General features: G+C 51.3%; 2 protein-coding genes across 2 annotated transcripts in view; one reads left to right on the top strand and one right to left on the bottom strand.

Annotated features, from left to right (window-relative positions):
• CHCHD1 (coiled-coil-helix-coiled-coil-helix domain containing 1) overlaps positions 1 to 5,308 on the bottom strand; it is a 14,503-nt gene extending 9,195 nt beyond the window's left edge. Inside the window, exon 1 of the mRNA XM_038411040.2 lies at positions 5,053 to 5,308. Within this exon, the coding sequence (XP_038266968.1) occupies positions 5,053 to 5,185 (133 nt within the window). The 5' untranslated portion in view covers positions 5,186 to 5,308. The remainder of the gene's footprint in view (positions 1 to 5,052) is intronic.
• LOC119858987 (basic proline-rich protein-like) lies at positions 5,184 to 23,986 on the top strand. Its single transcript, XM_038410597.1, has 2 exons — positions 5,184 to 8,310; positions 23,814 to 23,986. Exons 1-2 carry the CDS (start codon positions 5,184 to 5,186, stop codon positions 23,984 to 23,986), a joined length of 3,300 nt encoding a protein of 1,099 aa, XP_038266525.1.

Genomic DNA, 23,986 nt, shown 5'->3' with positions numbered 1-23,986 from the left:
AAAGAGGACATGCTGCATGAAGTAATGCAGCAGTCCCTTAATGAAAATCAAAAAGTGCAGGAGTGGTGGGAGAGTGAAATGAGGGTCCGCCAGCAGAATGCGGATCGCCGGCACCAAAGCATGGAGCGGCTGCTAAGCACCATGGAACGCCAAGTGGACTTGATACAGGCACTCGTAGCCATGCAGGCCGAGCACTTCCGCACCCACCCCCCATTGCAGCCCTTGTCTCAAAACTCTTTCCCTTGTGCCCCATGTGACCGCCATCCCACTTTCCCCAACATCCAGGTTCTTAGCACCATGAGGTGCCTCCAACACCTGTAGTTTCACCATCCTGCCCTGAAAACTATGACCCTTACCCACTGCACTCAACCCCTATCACCATGCATTTTATCCAGCCTGAAGTGCAGCACTCATTGCATGGCACTCCACACAGAAAGGCTGAGTATGATAACAGGACATACACAAATCTGTGACTGTCCCATTACCCACCCCATCCCCTTCTCTTGTCCCACACAGCACAGATGTGTCATGCCCTTTCTATTTCCCAAGCAGTTGTGTTTCTTTTCAAAGAATCAATTTTCTTTTCAAAAGGCAAAAATTTCATTTATTGAAAACATTTTTTTATTATTGCACTAAGTAAAAGATATCATAGCCCAGGAAAGCAATAGGCACTGCAAGTCAGTGCATCATACGTAGCAAATACAGATTCCTATTAACATTGGAACCACTGCACTTCACTCCCATGCTGGGCACCAAACATTAGTGGTGGCTTTCAGCCTCAAATTGCTCCCTCAAGGCATTCCTAATCCTTGCAGCCCCACACTGGGCCCCTCTAATAGCCCTGCTCTCTGGCTGTTCAAATTCAGCCTCCAGGTGTTGAACCTCCAAGGTCCATGCCTGAGTGAATCTTTCACCCTTCCCTTCACAAATGTTATGGAGGGTACAGCACGCAGATATAACCATGGGAATGTTATCATTAGCCAGGTCCAGTTTCCCATACAGACAACGCCAGTGGCCCTTTAAACGGCCAAACGCACACTCCACAGTCATTCTGCGCCGACACAGCCTGTTGTTGAACCACTCCTTGCTGCTGTCAAGGCTCCCTGTGTAGGGTTTTCATGAGTCATGGCATTAAAGGGTAAGCGGGGTCTCCAAGGATCACAGTGGGCATTTTGACTTCCCCTACAGTGAGCTTCTAGTCTGAGAAGAAAGTCTCGGCTTGCAGCTTCCTGAACACGCCTGTGTTCCGAAAGATGAGTGCGTCATGCACCTTTCCAGACCAGCTTGTGTTAATGTCAATGAAACGCACACGGTGATCCACAAGTGCCTGGAGAACAATAGAGAAATAGCCCTTCTGATTTAGGTACTCTGAGGCTAGGTGGGCTGTTGCCAGAATTGGAATATGCATCCCATCTATTGCCTCTCCAGAGTTAGGGAAACCCGTTTGTGCAAAGCCAGCCACAATGTCATACACATTACCCAGAGTCATGGTTCTTCTGAGCAGGATGTGATTAATGGCCCTGCAAACTTGCATCAACACGATTCCAAGTCAACTTTCCCACTCCAAATTGGTTAACGACCAATCGGTAGCTGTCTGGAGTTGCCAGCTTCCAGACTGCAATAGCCACTAGCTTCTCCACCGTCAGGGCAGCTCTCAATCTTGTGTCCTTGCGCTGCAGGGTGGGGGCGAGCTCAGCACACAGTCCCACGAAGGTGGCTTTTCTCATACGAAAGTTCTGCAACCACTGCTCATCATCCCAGACTTGCATGACAATGTGATCCCACCACTCAGTACTTGTTTCCCAAGCCCAAAAATGGCATTCCACCGTGGTGACATGTCTGTGAATGCCACAAGCAATCTCATGTCGAATGCGTTACACGAGTTGACATCATCGTTGGACTCCCGCCTGTCAGTTTGTAGCTTAAGGAGAAACTTGACTGCAATTCGTGACGTGCTGACGAGACCCATCAGCACATGCCTCAGCAGTTAGGGATCCATTCCTGCAGACCGAAAGGGAAGACAGAGCATGCAGTACAAAAAACATTGAAAGATGGCACCAAATGTGGACGGAAGCACAGGGATTCCTGGGATGCGAACCGATGTATCACATGGCGTTGGGACAGGATCCAGAATGCCCCACACCCCCGCCCCCTTCCCACAAGCCACAGCACCAGAATGGGAAGAGATGCTCTGTGGGATAGCTGCCCATAATGAACCGCTCCCCGTGCCACTGCAAGTGCCACAAATGTGGCCATGCCAGTGCGTTTGCAGCAGAAAGTGTGAACACACTGCAGCACTTTCCCTGCTGTGGTCTCCGAGGGCTGGTTTAACTCACAGGGCTCTACATCTACAAATGTAGTCATGTCTTTATATTATGCTTCTCTTTACATGACAGCATTTAAGAACATAAGATACCAGATCATTCTTATGACAGGTTTCAGAGTAGCAGCCGTGTTAGTTTGTATTCGCAAAAAGAAAAGGAATACTTGTGGTTACCAAAAGAAACTACAGCATTTGCTCAAGAAACTCCCTGAAAAAGCACAAGAACAAATCCGCACAGACACACCCCTAGAACCCCGACTTGGGGTATTCTATCTGCTACCCAAGATCCATAAACCTGGAAATCCTGGACGCCCTATCATCTCAGGCATTGGCACCCTGACAGCAGGATTGTCTGGCTATGTAGATTCCCTCCTCAGGCCCTTCGTTACCAGCACTCCCAGCTATCTTCGAGACACCACTGACTTCCTGAGGAAACTACAGTCCATTGGTGATCTTCCTAAAAACACCATCCTAGCCACTATGGATGTAGAAGCCCTCTACACCAACATTCCACACAAAGATGGACTACAAGCCGTCAGGAACAGTATCCCCGATACTGTCACGGCTAACCTGGTGGCTGAACTTTGTGACTTTGTCCTCACCCATAACTATTTCACATTTGGGGACAATGTATACCTTCAAATCAGCGGCACTGCGATGGGTACCCGCATGGCCCCACAGTATGCCAACATTTTTATGGCTGACTTAGAACAACGCTTCCTCAGATCTCGTCCCCTAATGCCCCTACTCTACTTGCGCTACATTGATGACATCTTCATCATCTGGACCCATGAAAAAGAAGCCCTTGAGGAATTCCACCATGATTTCTACAATTTCCATCCCACCATCAACCTCAGCCTGGACCAGTCCACACAAGAGATCCACTTCCTGGACACTACGGTGCTAATAAACGATGGTCACATAAACACCACCCTATATCGGAAACCTACTGACCGCTATTCCTACCTACATGCCTCTAGCTTTCATCCAGATCATACCACTCGATCCATTGTCTACAGCCAAGCGCTACGATATAACCGCATTTGCTCCAACCCCTCAGACAGAGACAAACACCTACAAGATCTCTATCATGCATTCCTACAACTACAATACCCACCTGCTGAAGTGAAGAAACAGATTGACAGAGCCAGAAGAGTACCCAGAAGTCACCTACTACAGGACAGGCCCAACAAAGAAAACAACAGAACGCCACTAGCCATCACCTTCAGCCCCCAACTAAAACCTCTCCAACGCATCATCAAGGATCTACAACCTATCCTGAAGGACGAGCCATCACTCTCACAGATCTTGGGAGACAGGCCAGTCCTTGCTTACAGACAGTCCCCAAATCTGAAGCAAATACTCACCAGCAACCACACACCACACAATAGAACCACTAACCCAAAAACCTATCCTTGCAACAAAGCCCGTTGCCAACTCTGTCCACATATCTATTCAGGGGATACCATCATAGGGCCTAATCACATCAGCCACACTATCAGAGGCTCGTTCACCTGCGCATCTACCAATGTGATATATGCCATCATGTGCCAGCAATGCCCCCCTGCCATGTACATTGGCCAAACTGGACAGTCTCTACGTAAAAGAATGAATGGACACAAATCAGACGTCAAGAATTATAACATTCAAAAACCAGTTGGAGAACACTTCAATCTCTCTGGTCACTCGATCACAGACCTAAGAGTGGCTATACTTCAACAAAAAAGCTTCAAAAACAGACTCCAATGAGAGACTGCTGAATTGGAATTAATTTGCAAACTGGATACAATTAATTTAGGCTTGAATAGAGACTGGGAATGGATGAGTCATTACACAAAGTAAAACTATTTCCCCATGGTATTTCTCCCTCCCATCCCACCCGCCACTGTTCTTCTGATATTCTTGTTAACTGCTGGAATTAGCCTACCTGCTTGTCACCATGGAAGGTTTTCCTCCTTCCCCCCCCCTGCTGTTGGTGATGGCTTATCTTAAGTGATCACTCTCCTTACAGTGTGTATGATAAACCCATTGTTTCATGTTCTCTGTGTGTGTGTGTATATAAATCTCTCCTCTGTTTTTTCCACCAAATGCATCCGATGAAGTGAGCTGTAGCTCACAAAAGCTTATGCTCTAATAAATTTGTTAGTCTCTAAGGTGCCACAAGTACTCTAGATCATTCTTATGGAGCCCCAGCATGTATCATGCCCTACATAAATTCTTCACATAAAAGTACCCCCTATTCTCTACCCAGAGACAACTACAGGGCACCAGCAGCCACCTCTTCTGTCCAAAGGGGATTTCAAAAAGATTAAAAGCGAACAGCACCCGGAAGAGGGAGCATCACCACCCAAGCTGGGGTTTCTCCACATTTTCATGCTAGCCACTCCTTCAAAGCAAACATTTTCAGAGAGCGTGCATTAAACACCTTATGTTATAGTAAATGTATCAACCACCCGCGCCGCTCCCTCCGTGCCCCCCCCGATTCCCGGCCAGCAGACGAGCCCTGTGAGCGCCTCATCGAGCCCGACCGCGGGCTGGGTGACGCCGGCCACACAAACGCCCCACAAGGATCCCGGGGGCAGACACCCGGTCTCCAGGTACAGGCTGCCGGTGACGGGGATGCCGCCGCCCCGGGGCCCGCTCCCGGAGAAGCGAGCTTGGCGCGGCGTTGGACTGTGACCCGCTTTTCAGCGCCTTGCCGGGCCCGTGGTCCCCGGCCCCGCACTCACCTCCCAGGCGCAGGCGGCGGTTCGCCACCTGGTTGGCCAGCACCAGGGGGCGGGCGGGACGCACGGCGGGAGCCCGCCTCCGCCGCCCGGCGGCCAAACGCCCGAGCCAGGCCGGGTACACGGGCGCCGCCATGGCCCTCGCGACGGGCCGTAAAGTGACAGAGGCCCGGTCCCACGTGACCCCCGTTCCCACTCGCGAGAAGCGACACGCCCAGCTCCACGCCCATCCCAGCCACTGGGCAGCCGCAAAGCCCCGCCCCCGGCCCCGCGCGCCGCAGCGCCCCCTGCCTGCGGCCTCGCCGCGCCCCCCACGTGCTTCCCTCCGCCGTGCCCCCCCCTGCGCCCCGCGCAGCCCTGCCGGGCCCCCCACGTGCGTCCCTCCTCCGTGCCCCCCACCTGCACTGCCCAACTGTCCTGCCGCGCCCCCCACGTGCATCCTTCCTCCATGCCCCCCGCCTGCACCCCCCCGCAGCCCTGCCAGGCTCCCCACGTGCATCCCTCCGCCGTGCCCCCCACCTGCACCCCTCGCAGCCCAACCGGGCCCCCCACGTGCGTCCCTCCTCCGTGCCCCCCACCTGCACCCCTCGCAGCCCAACCGGGCCCCCCATGTGCGTCCCTCCTCCGTGCCCCCCGCCTGCACCCCCTGCCGTGCCCCCCACATGCATCCCTCCTCCGTGCCCCCCACCTGCACTGCCCAACTGTCCTGCCGCGCCCCCGACGTGCATCCCTCCACCGTGCCCCCCGCCTGCACCCCTCGCAGCCCAACCGGGCCCCCCATGTGCGTCCCTCCTCCGTGCCCCCCGCCTGCACCCCCTGCCGGGCCCCCCACGTGCGTCCCTCCTCCGTGCCCCCCACCTGCACTGCCCAACTGTCCTGCCGCGCCCCCCGCCTGCACCCCTCGCAGCCCAACCGGGCCCCCCACGTGCGTCCCTTCTCCGTGCCCCCCACCTGCACCCCTCGCAGCCCAACCGGGCCCCCCATGTGCGTCCCTCCTCCGTGCCCCCCACCTGCACCCCTCGCAGCCCAACCGGGCCCCCCACGTGCGTCCCTCCTCCGTGCCCCCCACCTGCACCCCTCGCAGCCCAACCGGGCCCCCCATGTGCGTCCCTCCTCCGTGCCCCCCGCCTGCACCCCCTGCCGTGCCCCCCACATGCATCCCTCCTCCGTGCCCCCCACCTGCACTGCCCAACTGTCCTGCCGCGCCCCCGACGTGCATCCCTCCGCCGTGCCCCCGCCTGCACCCCTCGCAGCCCAACCGGGCCCCCCATGTGCGTCCCTCCTCCGTGCCCCCCGCCTGCACCCCCTGCCGTGCCCCCCACATGCATCCCTCCTCCGTGCCCCCCACCTGCACTGCCCAACTGTCCTGCCGCGCCCCCCACGTGCATCCTTCCTCCATGCCCCCCGCCTGCACCCCCCCGCAGCCCTGCCAGGCTCCCCACGTGCATCCCTCCGCCGTGCCCCCTGCCTGCACCCCCCGCAGCCCAACCGGGCCCCCCATGTGCGTCCCTCCTCCGTGCCCCCCGCCTGCACCCCCTGCCGTGCCCCCCACATGCATCCCTCCTCCGTGCCCACCACCTGCACTGCCCAACTGTCCTGCCGCGCCCCCGACGTGCATCCCTCCGCCGTGCCCCCGCCTGCGCCCCCCCACAGCCCAGCCACGCCCCCCGCCTGCACCCTCCGCAGCCCTGCCGCGCCCCCCACGTGCATCCTTCCTCCATGCCCCCCGCCTGCACCCCCCCGCAGCCCTGCCAGGCTCCCCACGTGCATCCCTCCGCCGTGCCCCCTGCCTGCACCCCCCGCAGCCCAACCGGGCCCTCCATGTGCGTCCCTCCTCCGTGCCCCCCGCCTGCACCCCCTGCCGTGCCCCCCACATGCATCCCTCCTCCGTGCCCCCCACCTGCACTGCCCAACTGTCCTGCCGCGCCCCCCACGTGCATCCCTCCTCCGTGCCCCCCGCCTGCACCCCCCGCAGCCCAGCTGCGCCCCCCACGTGCATCCGTCCTCCGTGCCCCCCGCCTGCACCCCCCTCAGCCCAGCCGTGCCCCCCACGTGCATCCCTCCGCCGTGCCCCCCGCCTGCACCCCCCGCAGCCCAGCCGGGCCCCCCACGTGCATCCCTCCTCCGTGCCCCCCACCTGCACCTCCCGCAGCCCTGCTGTGCCCCCCATGTGCATCCCTCCTCTGTGTCCCCTACCTGCGGCCTCACCATGCCCCCCACATGCATCCCTCCTCCGTGCACCCCGCCTGTGCCCCCCATCAGCCCTGCTGGGCCCCCCATGTGCATCCCTCCTCTGTGCCCCCCGCCTGCACCCCTCGCAGCCCAACCGGGCCCCCCATGTGCGTCCCTCCTCCGTGCCCCCCGCCTGCACCCCCTGCCGGGCCCCCCACGTGCGTCCCTCCTCCGTGCCCCCCACCTGCACTGCCCAACTGTCCTGCCGCGCCCCCCGCCTGCACCCCTCGCAGCCCAACCGGGCCCCCCACGTGCGTCCCTCCTCCGTGCCCCCCACCTGCACCCCTCGCAGCCCAACCGGGCCCCCCATGTGCGTCCCTCCTCCGTGCCCCCCACCTGCACCCCTCGCAGCCCAACCGGGCCCCCCACGTGCGTCCCTCCTCCGTGCCCCCCACCTGCACCCCTCGCAGCCCAACCGGGCCCCCCATGTGCGTCCCTCCTCCGTGCCCCCCGCCTGCACCCCCTGCCGTGCCCCCCACATGCATCCCTCCTCCGTGCCCCCCACCTGCACTGCCCAACTGTCCTGCCGCGCCCCCGACGTGCATCCCTCCGCCGTGCCCCCCGCCTGCACCCCTCGCAGCCCAACCGGGCCCCCCATGTGCGTCCCTCCTCCGTGCCCCCCGCCTGCACCCCCTGCCGGGCCCCCCACGTGCGTCCCTCCTCCGTGCCCCCCACCTGCACTGCCCAACTGTCCTGCCGCGCCCCCCGCCTGCACCCCTCGCAGCCCAACCGGGCCCCCCATGTGCGTCCCTCCTCCGTGCCCCCCACCTGCACCCCTCGCAGCCCAACCGGGCCCCCCACGTGCGTCCCTCCTCCGTGCCCCCCACCTGCACCCCTCGCAGCCCAACCGGGCCCCCCATGTGCGTCCCTCCTCCGTGCCCCCCGCCTGCACCCCCTGCCGTGCCCCCCACATGCATCCCTCCTCCGTGCCCCCCACCTGCACTGCCCAACTGTCCTGCCGCGCCCCCGACGTGCATCCCTCCGCCGTGCCCCCGCCTGCACCCCTCGCAGCCCAACCGGGCCCCCCATGTGCGTCCCTCCTCCGTGCCCCCCGCCTGCACCCCCTGCCGTGCCCCCCACATGCATCCCTCCTCCGTGCCCCCCACCTGCACTGCCCAACTGTCCTGCCGCGCCCCCCACGTGCATCCTTCCTCCATGCCCCCCGCCTGCACCCCCCCGCAGCCCTGCCAGGCTCCCCACGTGCATCCCTCCGCCGTGCCCCCCGCCTGCACCCCCCGCAGCCCAACCGGGCCCCCCATGTGCGTCCCTCCTCCGTGCCCCCCGCCTGCACCCCCTGCCGTGCCCCCCACATGCATCCCTCCTCCGTGCCCACCACCTGCACTGCCCAACTGTCCTGCCGCGCCCCCGACGTGCATCCCTCCGCCGTGCCCCCGCCTGCGCCCCCCCACAGCCCAGCCACGCCCCCCGCCTGCACCCTCCGCAGCCCTGCCGCGCCCCCCACGTGCATCCTTCCTCCATGCCCCCCGCCTGCACCCCCCCGCAGCCCTGCCAGGCTCCCCACGTGCATCCCTCCGCCGTGCCCCCCGCCTGCACCCCCCGCAGCCCAACCGGGCCCTCCATGTGCGTCCCTCCTCCGTGCCCCCCGCCTGCACCCCCTGCCGTGCCCCCCACATGCATCCCTCCTCCGTGCCCCCCACCTGCACTGCCCAACTGTCCTGCCGCGCCCCCGACGTGCATCCCTCCTCCGTGCCCCCCGCCTGCACCCCCCGCAGCCCAGCTGCGCCCCCCACGTGCATCCGTCCTCCGTGCCCCCCGCCTGCACCCCCCTCAGCCCAGCCGTGCCCCCCACGTGCATCCCTCCGCCGTGCCCCCCGCCTGCACCCCCCGCAGCCCAGCCGGGCCCCCCACGTGCATCCCTCCTCCGTGCCCCCCACCTGCACCTCCCGCAGCCCTGCTGTGCCCCCCATGTGCATCCCTCCTCTGTGTCCCCTACCTGCGGCCTCACCATGCCCCCCACATGCATCCCTCCTCCGTGCACCCCGCCTGTGCCCCCCATCAGCCCTGCTGGGCCCCCCATGTGCATCCCTCCTCTGTGCCCCCCGGCTGCACCCCCCAGCAGCCCTGCTGAACCCCCCACGTGCATCCCTCCTCCATGCCCCCCCACCTGCACCCCCCCACATCCCTGCCATGCCCCCCATGTGCATCCCTCCTCCGTGCCCCCCGCGTGCCTCCCCACGTGCATCCCTCCTCCGTGACCCCCGCCTGCACTTCCCGATGCCGTGCCCCCCACGTGCATCCCTCCTCCGTTCCCCCCGCCTGCACCCCCCGCAGCCCTGCCGTGCCCCCACGTGCATCCCTCCTCCATGCCCCTCACCTGCACCTCCCACTGCTGTGCCCACTCCCTGAAGCCCTGCCATGCCCCCCACGTGCATCCTGCCTCCATACCCCCCAACTACACCCCCCACAGCCCTGCCATGTGCATCCTGTCTCTGTGCCCCCCCGCCTGCACCCCCGGCAGCCTGCCGTGCCCCCCACGTGTCCCCTGCAGCCCTGCCATTCCCCCCCACATGTCCCCCGCCTCTATGCCTCCTGCAGCCCTGCCGTGCCCTGCCACCTGCATCCGCCCACCTCCCTGCCATGTCCCACCATGTGCATCCTGCCTCTATGCCCTCTGCCTGCATCCTCATGGAGTACCCCCCCATCCCATTTCCATGCCCTTCACCTGCGTCCCCCATCCCCCACAGCCCTGCCACCCCATAGCCCCCTTCGTTTTCCTTACCTGCACACCAACCCACTGCAGCCACCCTGCAACCCTCCTCTTCTGCCCTCCTCACCCGCCTGCCCCTCTCTTGCTGCCCTGTTGTGATCCCACCCCTCTCCACCCCCATGTCAGACGGTAACACAAAGCCCACTATGTGCAAAGATTGCCACAGAGCAAGGTCACAGAAAACCTCACCTCGCACCTGTGCTGTTTCATAGAGACAGTGTGTCAACCAGCATCATGCCTCAGGGCTGCAACAATGCCACACCAAGTTTTCCTGCATTGCAAAACCCCATCATGTTCTATTGCTAATCCTGTTGCACAGCCACATCCCTTCAGACCCCACCATGTAGCAGTACAGCTGTAGTAATGTCATGTCAAACCCACCGTGTGTCCAGGCTGTGGCAGTGCTGTGCTACAGAGCCACATTAACGTCTCACCAAATAAATACTAAATAAATAAATAAATACTATTTCACATTTGGTGACAATGTATACCTTCAAATCAGCGGCACTGCGATGGGTACCCGCATGGCCCCACAGTATGCCAACATTTTTATGGCTGACTTAGAACAACGCTTCCTCAGCTCTCGTCCCCTAATGCCCCTACTCTACTTGCGCTACATTGATGACATCTTCATCATCTGGACCCATGGAAAAGAAGCTCTTGAGGAATTCCACCATGATTTCAACAATTTCCATCCCACCATCAACCTCAGCCTGGACCAGTCCACACAAGAGATCCACTTCCTGGACACTACGGTGCTAATAAGCGATGGTCACATAAACACCACCCTATATCGGAAACCTACTGACCGCTATTCCTACCTACATGCCTCTAGCTTTCATCCAGATCATACCACTCGATCCATTGTCTACAGCCAAGCGCTACGATATAACCGCATTTGCTCCAACCCCTCAGACAGTGACAAACACCTACAAGATCTCTATCATGCATTCCTACAACTACAATACCCACCTGCTGAAGTGAAGAAACAGATTGACAGAGCCAGAAGAGTACCCAGAAGTCACCTACTACAGGACAGGCCCAACAAAGAAAACAACAGAACGCCACTAGCCATCACCTTCAGCCCCCAACTAAAACCTCTCCAACGCATCATCAAGGATCTACAACCTATCCTGAAGGACGAGCCATCGCTCTCTCAGATCTTGGGAGACAGACCAGTCCTTGCTTACAGACAGTCCCCCAATCTGAAGCAAATACTCACCAGCAACCACACACCACACAACAGAACCACTAAACCAAAAACCTATCCTTGCAACAAAGCCCGTTGCCAACTCTGTCCACATATCTATTCAGGGGATACCATCATAGGGCCTAATCACATCAGCCACACTATCAGAGGCTCGTTCACCTGTGCATCTACCAATGTGATATATGCCATCATGTGCCAGCAATGCCCCTCTGCCATGTACATTGGCCAAACTGGACAGTCTCTACATAAAAGAATGAATGGACACAAATCAGACGTCAAGAATTATAACATTCAAAAACCAGTTGGAGAACACTTCAATCTCTCTGGTCACTCGATCACAGACCTAAGAGTGGCTATACTTCAACAAAAAAGCTTCAAAAACAGACTCCAACGAGAGACTGCTGAATTGGAATTAATTTGCAAACTGGATACAATTAACTTAGGCTTGAATAGAGACTGGGAATGGATGAGTCATTACACAAAGTAAAACTATTTCCCCATGGCATTTCTCCCTCCCACCCCACCCCCCACTGTTCTTCTGATATTCTTGTTAACTGCTGGAATTAGCCTACCTGCTTGTCACCATGAAAGGTTTTCCTCCTTCCCCCCCCTGCTGTTGGTGATGGCTTATCTTAAGTGATCACTCTCCTTACAGTGTGTATGATAAACCCATTGTTTCATGTTCTCTGTGTGTGTGTATATAAATCTCTCCTCTGTTTTTTCCACCAAATGCATCCGATGAAGTGAGCTGTAGCTCACGAAAGCTTATGCTCTAATAAATTTGTTAGTCTCTAAGGTGCCACAAGTACTCCTTTTCTTTTTGCAAATAAATACTGCTTCCATGAGGGCTATGGGAACTTGTAGTGCATGAATAGAGGAGGTTGGAGTGTGTGAGCCAGCCCTTGAGGCTATGATATTACACATGCAGTTGTGAAGAACATGGCTGCAACTGTCAGTAAACTGAATTGATCCTCTAGCTAACCACTGAAGTTGCACCAAAAATTGATTCATTCCAGGGCATGTCTGTCTTTCTGTCTCTCTCCCATCCCTCCTCCCCAACTGTAAGTACATACAAGATAAATAACTGTGTGGCATGTTAGTAGCTTTAGAAATTCACATCCCATCTCACTTCCTACAGCAGACCCAAAGTCTGGCTAAATGGAAGCATTTGTGGTTCAACTGGTGCAAAACAGTGCTCTTTCAAATGATTCAGTTGTCCAGTGCAAACAAGGCCTTAAAGATGCATTCCCATGATTCAGCCTATAGCGCTGTGAACACGTTTCATGCTGCTGCTGGAGGTCAGTGCTCACTCCCCCTCCTACCTGATCCTCTCTGTTACTCAGACCTTTCCAATATCACAGGTTTCAGAGTAGCAGCCGTGTTAATCTGTATTCGCAAAAAGAAAAGGAGTACTTGTGGCACCTTAGAGACTAACAAATTTATTAGAGCATAGTAAATTTGTTAGTCTCTAAGGTGCCACAAGTACTCCTTTTCTTTTTACCTTTCCAATAAAATCCATTCCTGCAGCTTGCTGCTCACAGTTAGCACAGCAGCTGGTGTCCTTCTCACACTCAGGCCAGTACACCCCATACTCAGCAGAGAATCAATCCATCTATTTTGAGTAACTCGGGCTCCTGGTGAGTATTTTAGATCACTGGAACCCCTGACCCATTTGCCTGGTTTTGGAGCACCTGCAGTGGGTCAGCAGGTTCTCTCCTAAAAATGCAGTTCCTGCAGGAGGTATGTAGTGCCTTTGTGATAGGTTATTGAGGCCCCAGACAGATATACTGGGTTCTGCACTAGAGGAGGGACGAGGTAGAGGTGGAAAATGGTAGAGCAGGCAGAGGAGATGGGGACATACAACTCTCAGATGCATCTCTGTAACACAGTTCATTGTCAGCATTAATCATCTCCCCTCACCCAAAAGCTTTCTTGGGGCAACATCGGAATTTCCCTGTATTATACTTTGGAGGATGGAGAAGGAATCAGTTTATTCCATAGGGAGGGGAACATGTTTGTGGTTTTCTGAACCCTTCACTAGAGCTTGCCCTGAATATACTGGGGGAGGTTTTATTTGCCAGTGAAGAGAGGCAAACTGCTTTGGATAAAATTCAAGCTATTGGTTATGATCTATAAAGTCCTAAATGCTCAGAGACTGAGTTATCTTTAAGATCTTGGTTCCCTTGCTAAGGCTAGTCAACACAGTTAGGAATTTGTCTGCATTATACTCTCTTCTTGGCGTGGAGCCTGGGATGAGCTGAGCATTGGCCTGAAGAATTCATGAGCAGATAGAAGTACATACATGACAGTGTCTGCATGCACATGGAGACATACTTGCAGTAAGAAAAGGAACTCAGTTTTGAGGCATGCAGTGGAACAACAGAGGGGAACATTCAGGGGTCAGAACATTCAGGGTGAGCTCCAGGCTATACCCCACTCCAGTAATAACAGAATCACAAATGGAAGGGGTAGGAGAAATTCCTACTTTTCAGATGGACTCAGAAGGGGTCAGGTCTATTTGGCAGCCTTTCTGAAGAACCACAGCTGCAAGTACCACTGTAAATCCTGGCTGCACAACCCAAGAGCATGCAAAATTCAAATTTTATTTGCAATCTAATGACCACAAATTTGAATAAACATGGTTAGGAGCTGGATCCTGGCCTGAGTCTCAAACAGTCAAGGATATGATGGACTAACTGGGCAAAACGATTGGTCTTAAAAAGAGGCATGAGAAATTTCAGCTCAAAAGATAATTTTGTTTTCAGGAAATTATATGTGCCTGAAACAGGCTTAGATTGCAAGAACCACCTCCATCACAACTACAGTGATGTTAGCACCATGCTATAATAAATCCACCCTTCAGATGAGACCAAGTTGTCATCTACCTATTTAACAGAGAAATTACACTAACGTTTCTTCTGTCTGTCTTGAGCATCCATCCACGAGGAAGTTAAAAATCCAAAAGGAATAAGGGCTGCCTCATTTGCTCAACATTTTGAGGCCAGCATTTTGAATGTGGCGCAAACAAATAAATTCATGAAGACCACAAGACCTCTTGAGCTGCCCTGGGCCAGCCTGCTTCAAGACCACCCATTCTATTCTAAGACTTCAAAATCCATTTTGAACTGCCCTGATCCATCTCAAGGAATCCAACTTGTTTCTAACTGTTCTACTCTGACCTTTCCTGATCCATCATGAGATATTCCCAAGCTATCCCCGTTTGTCTACAGCTGCCCTAACTTTCCCCAATAAACTCAGTTTGTGTTGATCTAATCCAAGATGCTTAGAGAATCAATTCTGCCAAGCCCAGAACTACTCCCATCTGCCCAAGCTATTCCATTTGACCCATATTGACACTTGGATACCTACCGTGATAGAATAGAAATCTAATCTGAGCTGCCACTACCTATCCCAATCTTTTTCTAGCAATCCCAATTAGATCCCAGGCTTCTGTAATTCTCCCTGTACTACCCTGAGTGAGCTGCTCTAGGCTATCCCAATTGATCCTGATCCTAAACTGCTCAGAACTATTTCTATCCAGGCTGATCTACTCTAAACTATTCTACGCTATCCTTGATGCACTGTCATTTTTATCTGAACTCTCCAAAGTTATCATGATTTGCTTTGATCTATTCTGAGAAATCCAGATTAGTCTCAAGCTGCCCTGAGCCACCTCAAGCCTACCCACTCTCCAGTACAGGCTTTTATACTGTTGTAGAGAAAAGTTTGCGGACAGAAATCTGAGTAACCATACAAATTAGTATACCAGTCACATCATGGCTTTGGAAAAGAATTCCGCAGCCCTGCTCGTCTCACCCCCTTCCCTGAAGCCTGCAGTGCTTCAAGTGCCAGCTCTAAGACATCTTCTGAGTCATAGAAGGAGAAGTGCAGTTTGTTAAGGCATGACACGTGCCTTGGCTCAGCTGGTCATATAATTAAAAGGGTTTTGTGTCTGATTAATTTCATCCGGTCAGTAGAGGTCTCCGAGCAAAAGGAGAGGAGCTGCCTCCTTGTACACTTCTGATGAATACATTTTCTAAGGGGGCCTAGGGAGCTATCAATCATCCCAGTCAAAGCAGCCTTTAGGAATTAGAAGACAGGTAATCATTAGGGGAATGGCTCTGCCTTGGGACTAGTAAGTAGGTGGCAAGGGCAGGTGTCTTTTTGTCTAATAGGAGACAGCTGGTTCAATCAGTGAAATCCTTTTGGAATGGATTCCAATTCGATCTACTCAGGTCCTAACGCCTTGGCAACTGTTCGTTCACCCAGTAACTAATGTTTCCCAATCCAGTTAAGACTGCTCTCTGTCAGGGAGGGAGGAGGGGCATCTGGACAGTGATTCTCCTCCTGTTTCACTTGGTAGACCACTTTGTGTGAGCTAGATCATCACAGAGAAATACCTCACACACCCCTGATGTCCTATTTGGTGCTGCTCAGAATGTTTCATTCTATTTACCCTCATGAAGGACTCCACAGACCATTGGTGGCCCATCAATCAGTTTGAGAATGACTAATCCACTACTTAGTACTTCAAAGGAGGAACACACAGATCTTGGGAGACAGGCCAGTCCTTGCTTACAGACAGCCCCCCAACCTGAAGCAAATACTCACCAGCAACCACACACCACACAACAGAACCACTAACCCAGGAACCTATCCTTGCAACAAAGCCCGTTGCCAACTCTGTCCACATATCTATTCAGGGGATACCATCATAGGGCCTAATCACATCAGCCACACTATCAGAGGCTCGTTCACCTGCGCATCTACCAATGTGATATATGCCATCATGTGCCAGCAATGCCCCTCTGCCATGTACATTGGCCAAACTGGACAGTCTCTACGTAAAAGAATGAATGGACACAAATCAGACGTCAAGAATTATAACATTCAAAAACCAGTTGGAGAACACTTCAATCTCTCTGGTCACTCGATCACAGACCTAAGAGTGGCTATACTTCAACAAAAAAGCTTCAAAAACAGACTCCAACGAGAGACTGCTGAATTGGAATTAATTTGCAAACTGGACACAATTAACTTAGGCTTGAATAGAGACTGGGAATGGATGAGTCATTACACAAAGTAAAACTATTTCCCCATGGTATTTCTCCCCCCCACCCTACCCCCCACTGTTCCTCTGATATTCTTAAAAAGAAAAGGAGTACCGGTGGCACCTTAGAGACTAACAAATTTATTAGAGCATAAGCTTTCGTGAGCTACAGCTCACTTCATCGGATGCATTTGGTGGAAAAAACAGAGGAGAGATTTATATACACACACACAGAGAACATGAAACAATGGGTTTATCATACACACTGTAAGGGGAGTGATCACTTAAGATAAGCCATCACCAGCAGCAGGGGGGGGAAAGGAGGAAAACCTTTCATGGTGACAAGCAAGGTAGGCTAATTCCAGCAGTTAACAAGAATATCAGAGGAACAGTGGGGGGTGGGGTGGGAGGGAGAAATACCATGGGGAAATAGTTTTACTTTGTGTAATGACTCATCCATTCCCAGTCTCTATTCAAGCCTAAATTAATTGTATCCAGTTTGCAAATTAATTCCAATTCAGCAGTCTCTCGTTGCTCTAATAAATTTGTTAGTCTCTAAGGTGCCACCGGTACTCCTTTTCTTTTTGCAAAGGAGGAAAGCCACCCCCATTTGATCAGTCCTGAAAACAGATGTCACTGTGTCAGCCAATCATATTTTTCAGCGTGGTTATGTCCTTCCTAGAAATAGTGGCCTCTGTGAAGGATGGCAAAACTGATCACCAGCTAAACAGATAAAATACCCGACTTCCCCCTGCTATCACTGTTTCTTCCATGAGACAAGAATTATTTTAGTCTTCCTTACACCATCAATTGTCTTGCAATTTCTTTAACCCTTGGATGGACACTGCCTTCTCCACAGAGCTCAAGATAAAGAGGCTTCAAGTAGCATTGACCTGTGCAGAGACATTGGGTAAAAATTTCAAAAAGCTTAGGTGACTTTGGGAACCTAAGTCCCATTTTCAAAGGCACCTAAGTCACTCAGAAAGAAGCCTAGGTTCAATTGACTTTCAATGAAACTGAGACTCTCAAGTCATTTTTGAAAATGAGATGTGGGCACTTTTGAAAATATTACCTGTCAGCCACCATAGCTGCTGCCACTGCAAAAGAGAATACTGCAGAGTCAGACCACAATTCCTCTGACTCCTACCTTGAACCCCCACAGATCCCAAATACTGTAGATCACCAGGGTTGGGAACACTGCAGAGTAATGATGCAAGGGGAGAAGTACCCTCTTGCTGCCATGATCTCATCTGGGGGTGCTTTGCCCACTTGCAGTAGTGAAGGGGACCATTGGGATTTTTTTTTAAGTTCCCTTTGGCTAAGGTTCCCAGTGACCTTTGAAAGTTTTGGATGCCAATTCATTCAAATGAGATTCAATATAATGTATATAATACAACATTTTATTTTGCCCTCGGGAAAAAAGCCAAGTCCTTAAAATCACCCATCCCCACAGAACAAGCCTTAAGCAGATACAAAGTGTGTGTGAGGGGGAATAAGAAAGTTATCCCTAAGAGGTGGAACCTGAGATTATTATTCAAGGTCACAAGCAATAAGTATAACACCTCCCAGGCAGTGAATATAAAGCCAATGAATTAGAGTCATTCTAGCATTCAGATATACAGAAAACCCTAGTTATAAATTATAACCGGCACAATGTCTATAAATCAGATTATGTTTATAATAGACAAACCCTGCAGCTGCCTATGCTGCTGTGAAGGCTTTTCTCACATCGCAACTGATGCCGGTGTGTGCACAAGGGGCAGAATGATTTGGGGATGTCATACAGAGGATGCACATGCCCCACACGGCTCCGCAGCATATTGGCAGACAGGGGGTTGGAAACAGGGCTCTGATGGGAGAATCACTGCTACTCAAGGTCTTCTAGTCCTGCACTATGGGGGAGCTCAGGGGCTTGACAGTTATTAGCCTGGAGCAGAAATGACAACAGCTCTTCAGCCTAGGAGGGAGAATTCTTTCGCCTCCTCCCATCTGCAGCATTTCCCTTGCAGCCAGCCATATTACTCAGGCTAGGCACTGAAGGGAAGAGTTTAGACACTGCTTATTACACATGACAGGTACACCTCAAACACACTGTTGATAATCCACACTCATATTAGACCAGAGACACCATGGCAGTTACCGCTAATCCAATCTCTCCTTTTACTGCTATGGGTAACTTGGAAGTAGATAAGTGTACAAGGGACTTAGAGAGCTAAAAACAAGACTTTGGAGAATGCCACCGTGTAAGGGAGTAGAGAAGTCACGTCATGTGAATCAACAGAAAATATAGTTCCTTTCACTCAATTTTTGCAAGTTCACTATGTGACTACAATATAAAAGAGAATGATTCTTACAGCACTGAAAATGAATGCAAAATACGGGGGGGGGGAATCTATTGAAAGAGGTTCATTAAAGCTGCTTTTAAAGCAAAACAATTGCATTTAGAGAACTTCGAACAAGAGTTAGGGAAAATGTTTATGATAAATCTGCATACACATAAGGAAACACTCTATTATTAGTTCTCTTAAAGAAATACAAGCTAAGTTACTCAACGCTAATAACAGGTTTCAGAGTAGCAGCCGTGTTAGTCTGTATTCGCAAAAAGAAAAGGAGTACTTGTGGCACCTTAGAGACTAACAATTTATTAGAGCATAAGCTTTCGTGAGCTACAGCTCACTTCATCGGATGCATTTGGTGGAAAAAACAGAGGAGAGATTTATATACACACACACAGAGAACATGAAACAATGGGTTTATCATACACACTGTAAGGAGAGTGATCACTTAAGATAAGCCATCACCAACAGCAGGGGGGGGGAAGGAGGAAAACCTTCCATGGTGACAAGCAGGTAGGCTAATTCCAGCAGTTAACAAGAATATCAGAGGAACAGTGGGGGGTGGGGTGGGGGGAGAAATAACATGGGGAAATAGTTTTACTTTGTGTAATGACTCATCCATTCCCAGTCTCTATTCAAGCCTAAGTTAATTGTATCCAGTTTGCAAATTAATTCCAATTCATCAGTCTCTCGTTGGAGTCTGTTTTTGAAGCTTTTTTGTTGAAGTATATCCACTCTTAGGTCTGTGATCGAGTGACCAGAGAGATTGAAGTGTTCTCCAACTGGTTTTTGAAAGTTATAATTCTTGACGTCTGATTTGTGTCCATTCATTCTTTTACGTAGAGACTGTCCAGTTTGGCCAATGTACATGGCAGAGGGGCATTGCTGGCACATGATGGCATATATCACATTGGTAGATGCGCAGGTGAACGAGCCTCTGATAGTGTGCCCCCAACTAAAACCTCTCCAACGCATCATCAAGGATCTACAACCTATCCTGAAGGACGAGCCATCGCTCTCTCAGATCTTGGGAGATAGACCAGTCCTTGCTTACAGACAGCCCCCCAATCTGAAGCAAATACTCACCAGCAACCACACACCACAGAACAGAACCACTAACCCAGGAACCTATCCTTGCAACAAAGCCCGTTGCCAACTCTGTCCACATATCTATTCAGGGGATACCATCATAGGGCCTAATCACATCAGCCACACTATCAGAGGCTCGTTCACCTGCGCATCTACCAATGTGATATATGCCATCATGTGCCAGCAATGCCCCTCTGCCATGTACATTGGCCAAACTGGACAGTCTCTACGTAAAAGAATGAATGGACACAAATCAGACGTCAAGAATTATAACATTCAAAAACCAGTTGGAGAACACTTCAATCTCTCTGGTCACTCGATCACAGACCTAAGAGTGGCTATACTTCAACAAAAAAGCTTCAAAAACAGACTCCAACGAGAGACTGCTGAATTGGAATTAATTTGCAAACTGGATACAATTAACTTAGGCTTGAATAGAGACTGGGAATGGATGAGTCATTACACAAAGTAAAACTATTTCCCCATGTTATTTCTCCCCCCACCCTACCCCCCACTGTTCCTCTGATATTCTTGTTAACTGCTGGAATTAGCCTACCTGCTTGTCACCATGGAAGGTTTTCCTCCTTTCCCCCCCCTGCTGTTGGTGATGGCTTATCTTAAGTGATCACTCTCCTTACAGTGTGTATGATAAACCCATTGTTTCATGTTCTCTGTGTGTGTGTATATAAATCTCTCCTCTGTTTTTTCCACCAAATGCATCCGATGAAGTGAGCTGTAGCTCACGAAAGCTTATGCTCTAATAAATTTGTTAGTCTCTAAGGTGCCACAAGTACTCCTTTTCTTTCAACGCTAATAGTATATGGCCCATATGCAGTTATATGCTAGCAACAATAGCTACCCTGGTGCTGAGGGATATGGCAATCAGAAACGCACTATCTTCAACAGTTATCATGCCCAAAGACCTATTTTAAAAGAACAGAGGTCTAAAAAATCACTAAGATAGATCTCTACCTATGCCATGCCACATACATGCTTATGGTTGGTGTTTCCTCCTATTATCATTTTGATGACTCAATCATGGACTGCTGCATATTTGCTCCTGATAAGTTAAAAAATAGCTAAAAGTGCAATAACAAAGTATTGGAAATGTATTTACCTGCCTTCCCTGACTTGGGACATAATTGCATGAATTCTGAAAAAGCTACTAAAATTACAAGATAAAATATCTAAAGTATATTCTCTTGCTATCTGGTTTTTATTTTTCACCTTTGTTATAAAAACAAGACCAACATTTTCCATCCAGACCACCCATCCAGCTTCGTTTATATGAAAAGTGTACAGAGAATCAAAAAGCTAGCTAGAAGAAAGGAACCTCACATGAGACAGGCTGAGTAACTAAAGAAGTGACTTAAGCTAGTGTTTATGTTTTGGTTCAAGGTCTATTTATTTGTTCATGTGCTGCAAAGAAGGTACCAAAATATGAATGAATATCTTCTTAAGTATGTTAAAAAGAAAGACAAGAGGACAATAAATGTATGTAGCAACCAAACCTATGCAACTTCCCACCAACAGATGTTTGTAGGTCTGAAGTCTGACTATATTGTGTTGTGACAGGTTTCAGAGTAGCAGCCGTGTTAGTCTGTATTCGCAAAAAGAAAAGGAGTACTTGTGGCACCTTAGAGACTAACAAATTTATTTGAGCATAAGCTTTCGTGAGCTACAGCTCACTTCATCGGATGCATTTGGTGGAAAAATGCATCTGATGAAGTGAGCTGTAGCTCACAAAAGCTTATGCTCAAATAAATTTGTTAGTCTCTAAGGTGCCACAAGTACTCCTTTTATATTGTGTTGCTACAATACTCTGCCTTTACACAGTGCCTTTCACGTGAGGGTCAAACAGAGAGATAGGTATTATTACTCTAATCTACTAGGATTGAGAAACTGAGAAACAGAGCGGTTAAGTAACTTGTGCAAGGTGAATCAACAATTTAGTGGCAGAATTAGGAACAGAACCCTGATCTCCTCACTGCCAGTTCCCTGCTATAACTTGTAGACTACACTGGCTTCCTTTATCAATCTATGGAATGGCTCTTAAAATGTATTTAGCGGATGTGTAGATAAATACCACACACACAGGGTTTAAGGTTCACAGCATGCAAAGCTAAATTTTCAAAAGGAAGCACTCATAATGAATATGTTAAAATTGACAATTGTGAAGAGAAAAGGTTAAATCCAGAACTGAAACAGAGCAACGTTAAAGATAACGAATACTTTCACATGGAATGGAAGAAATGGGGATAGCAAGTGTGGATGTATGAATGTCCACTACCACTGTTCTATTTCAGTCATGGACCTATCACCTCCGCTGAATGAGTGTGTGGTTTCGTTCAAAGGGGAAGAGAAAAAAGGTCCTGTTAGAAATATTGGTGCCCAATTTCTTCTGCTCCTGCAGGAATCACATTAAGTGAACTTAATGCCACATTCAGAAAAGTAAAATCATCCCAAGAAGCCCCTAGACACAGCAGAGATCAATGGATTTTTAGTAGGTTTAGCACAATTTAAATTTTTTAAATGTATAATTTCTATGGATAATATCAATATTTATTTTAAAGCATTTTTTCAGTTTTATCAAATTAAATTTTCACAGTTACAAGAAGTTATGGATGTGTGTGTGTCAGGCAATAGAGTGAGGTCAGACAAGAATTATTTAATGACAATGAACATTGAGATTCCAAAAGTTAGTTTTATAACCATTAAAACACAAATTGTCAGCATCACATATCAAAAATATACAAGGTAAATATTCTTAAATCAAACTCTAATAAGTTATCCAGGAGCATTTTTCTTACTTTATCTATGTGTAAATGTCAGTTATTACCAATAGCAATACCTTTTCTTTAATTTGTGTGGGTAAATTGATGTTTACTGACATTTACAAATAAAAATCGAATCCTTCAGGTTGGCTGTGGAGCCCCCTGGAGTGGTGCCTTCATGACGCTCACTATATGACCCTACTGACCCGGCGCCTCCTCAGTTCTTTCTTGCTGGTTACCCCGACAGAGGGGAAGGCAGGTGCGTTTGGAATGGACATGAGCAACACGTTTCGAAGAACAACAGTTACAAGAAGGTGAGTAACCGTTTTTTCTTCGAGTGGTTGCTCATATCGATTTCAATTAGGTGATTCCCAAGCCTTACCTACGCGTGGGGCCAGAGTTATTGAATCGCTGATTTGGGCACTGCTCTGCCAAAAGCTGTATTATCTCTGGCGTGCTGGACAATAGTGTAATGAGAGATGAACGCATGTATCGAGGACCAAGTTGCTGCCCTGCAGATTTCTTGTATCAGGACCTAGGCCAGGAACGCCACTGACGAGGCCTGACCTCTCATGGAGTGTGTCATAACTGCCAGGGCTGGTATTTTGGCCAGCTCGTAGCATGTGCAGATGCATGACATGATCCAGGAAGATATTCTTTGAGATGAGACTGGGAGTCCTTTCATCTGGTCTGCCACCGCTATGAACAAGTGGTTCGACTTTCTGGATGGCTTAGTGCACTCGATGTAAAAGGCTAGTGGTCACTGAACATCCAGGGAGTGCAGCCTCTACTCACGGCTATCGGCATGAGGCTTAGGATAAAAAACAGGTAGGAAAATGTCCTGACGAGGTGGAAGTGTGACACAACCTTAGGAAGAAAGGCCAGGTGAGGTCTGAGTTGCATCTTATCCCTGTGGAAAACCGTATAAGGTGGGTCTCAGGTCAGGGCCTTTAACTCAGACACCCTCCTTGCTGATGTAATGGCGACCAGGAAGGCTACCTTCCACAACAGATAGAGAAGGGAGCAAGTCGCCCGCAGTTCAAATGGGGGCCCCATTAGCCTGGAGAGGACCAGGTTATGGTCCCACGTGGGGACAGGCTGTCTGATCTGAGGATGTAGATGTTCCAAACCCTTGAAGAGCCGGCCAACCATGGTGTTGGCAAAGACAGAGTGCCTAGATGCTCCCTGGTGGAAAACCGAGATACGAAGGACACTGCCAGGCCTTGCTGTTTCAGATGCAGAAGGTACTCTAAGATGAGAGGTACAGGTGCCTGAAGAGGGGGTGCATGACGTTGGTCACACCAACAAGTAAATTTTTTCCACTTTGCCAAATATGTGGCTCTAGTGGAGGGCTTCCTGCTGCCGAGTAGGATCTCCCTTACTCATTCCAACCATGGTTCAACCATGAAGCTTCTAAGCTGTGAGGTGGAGGGACTGCCCGTCAGGGTGATGAAGATGATCGTGGTCCTGAGTGATCAGATTGGGAAGGAGTGGCAACGTGATTGGGGCATCCACTGA

The sequence above is a fragment of the Dermochelys coriacea genome, chromosome 7 (genome assembly GCF_009764565.3).
Source record: "Dermochelys coriacea isolate rDerCor1 chromosome 7, rDerCor1.pri.v4, whole genome shotgun sequence".
NCBI classification, from domain to species: Eukaryota; Metazoa; Chordata; order Testudines; family Dermochelyidae; genus Dermochelys; species Dermochelys coriacea.
This window is presented reverse-complemented; position numbering and strand designations above follow the sequence as displayed.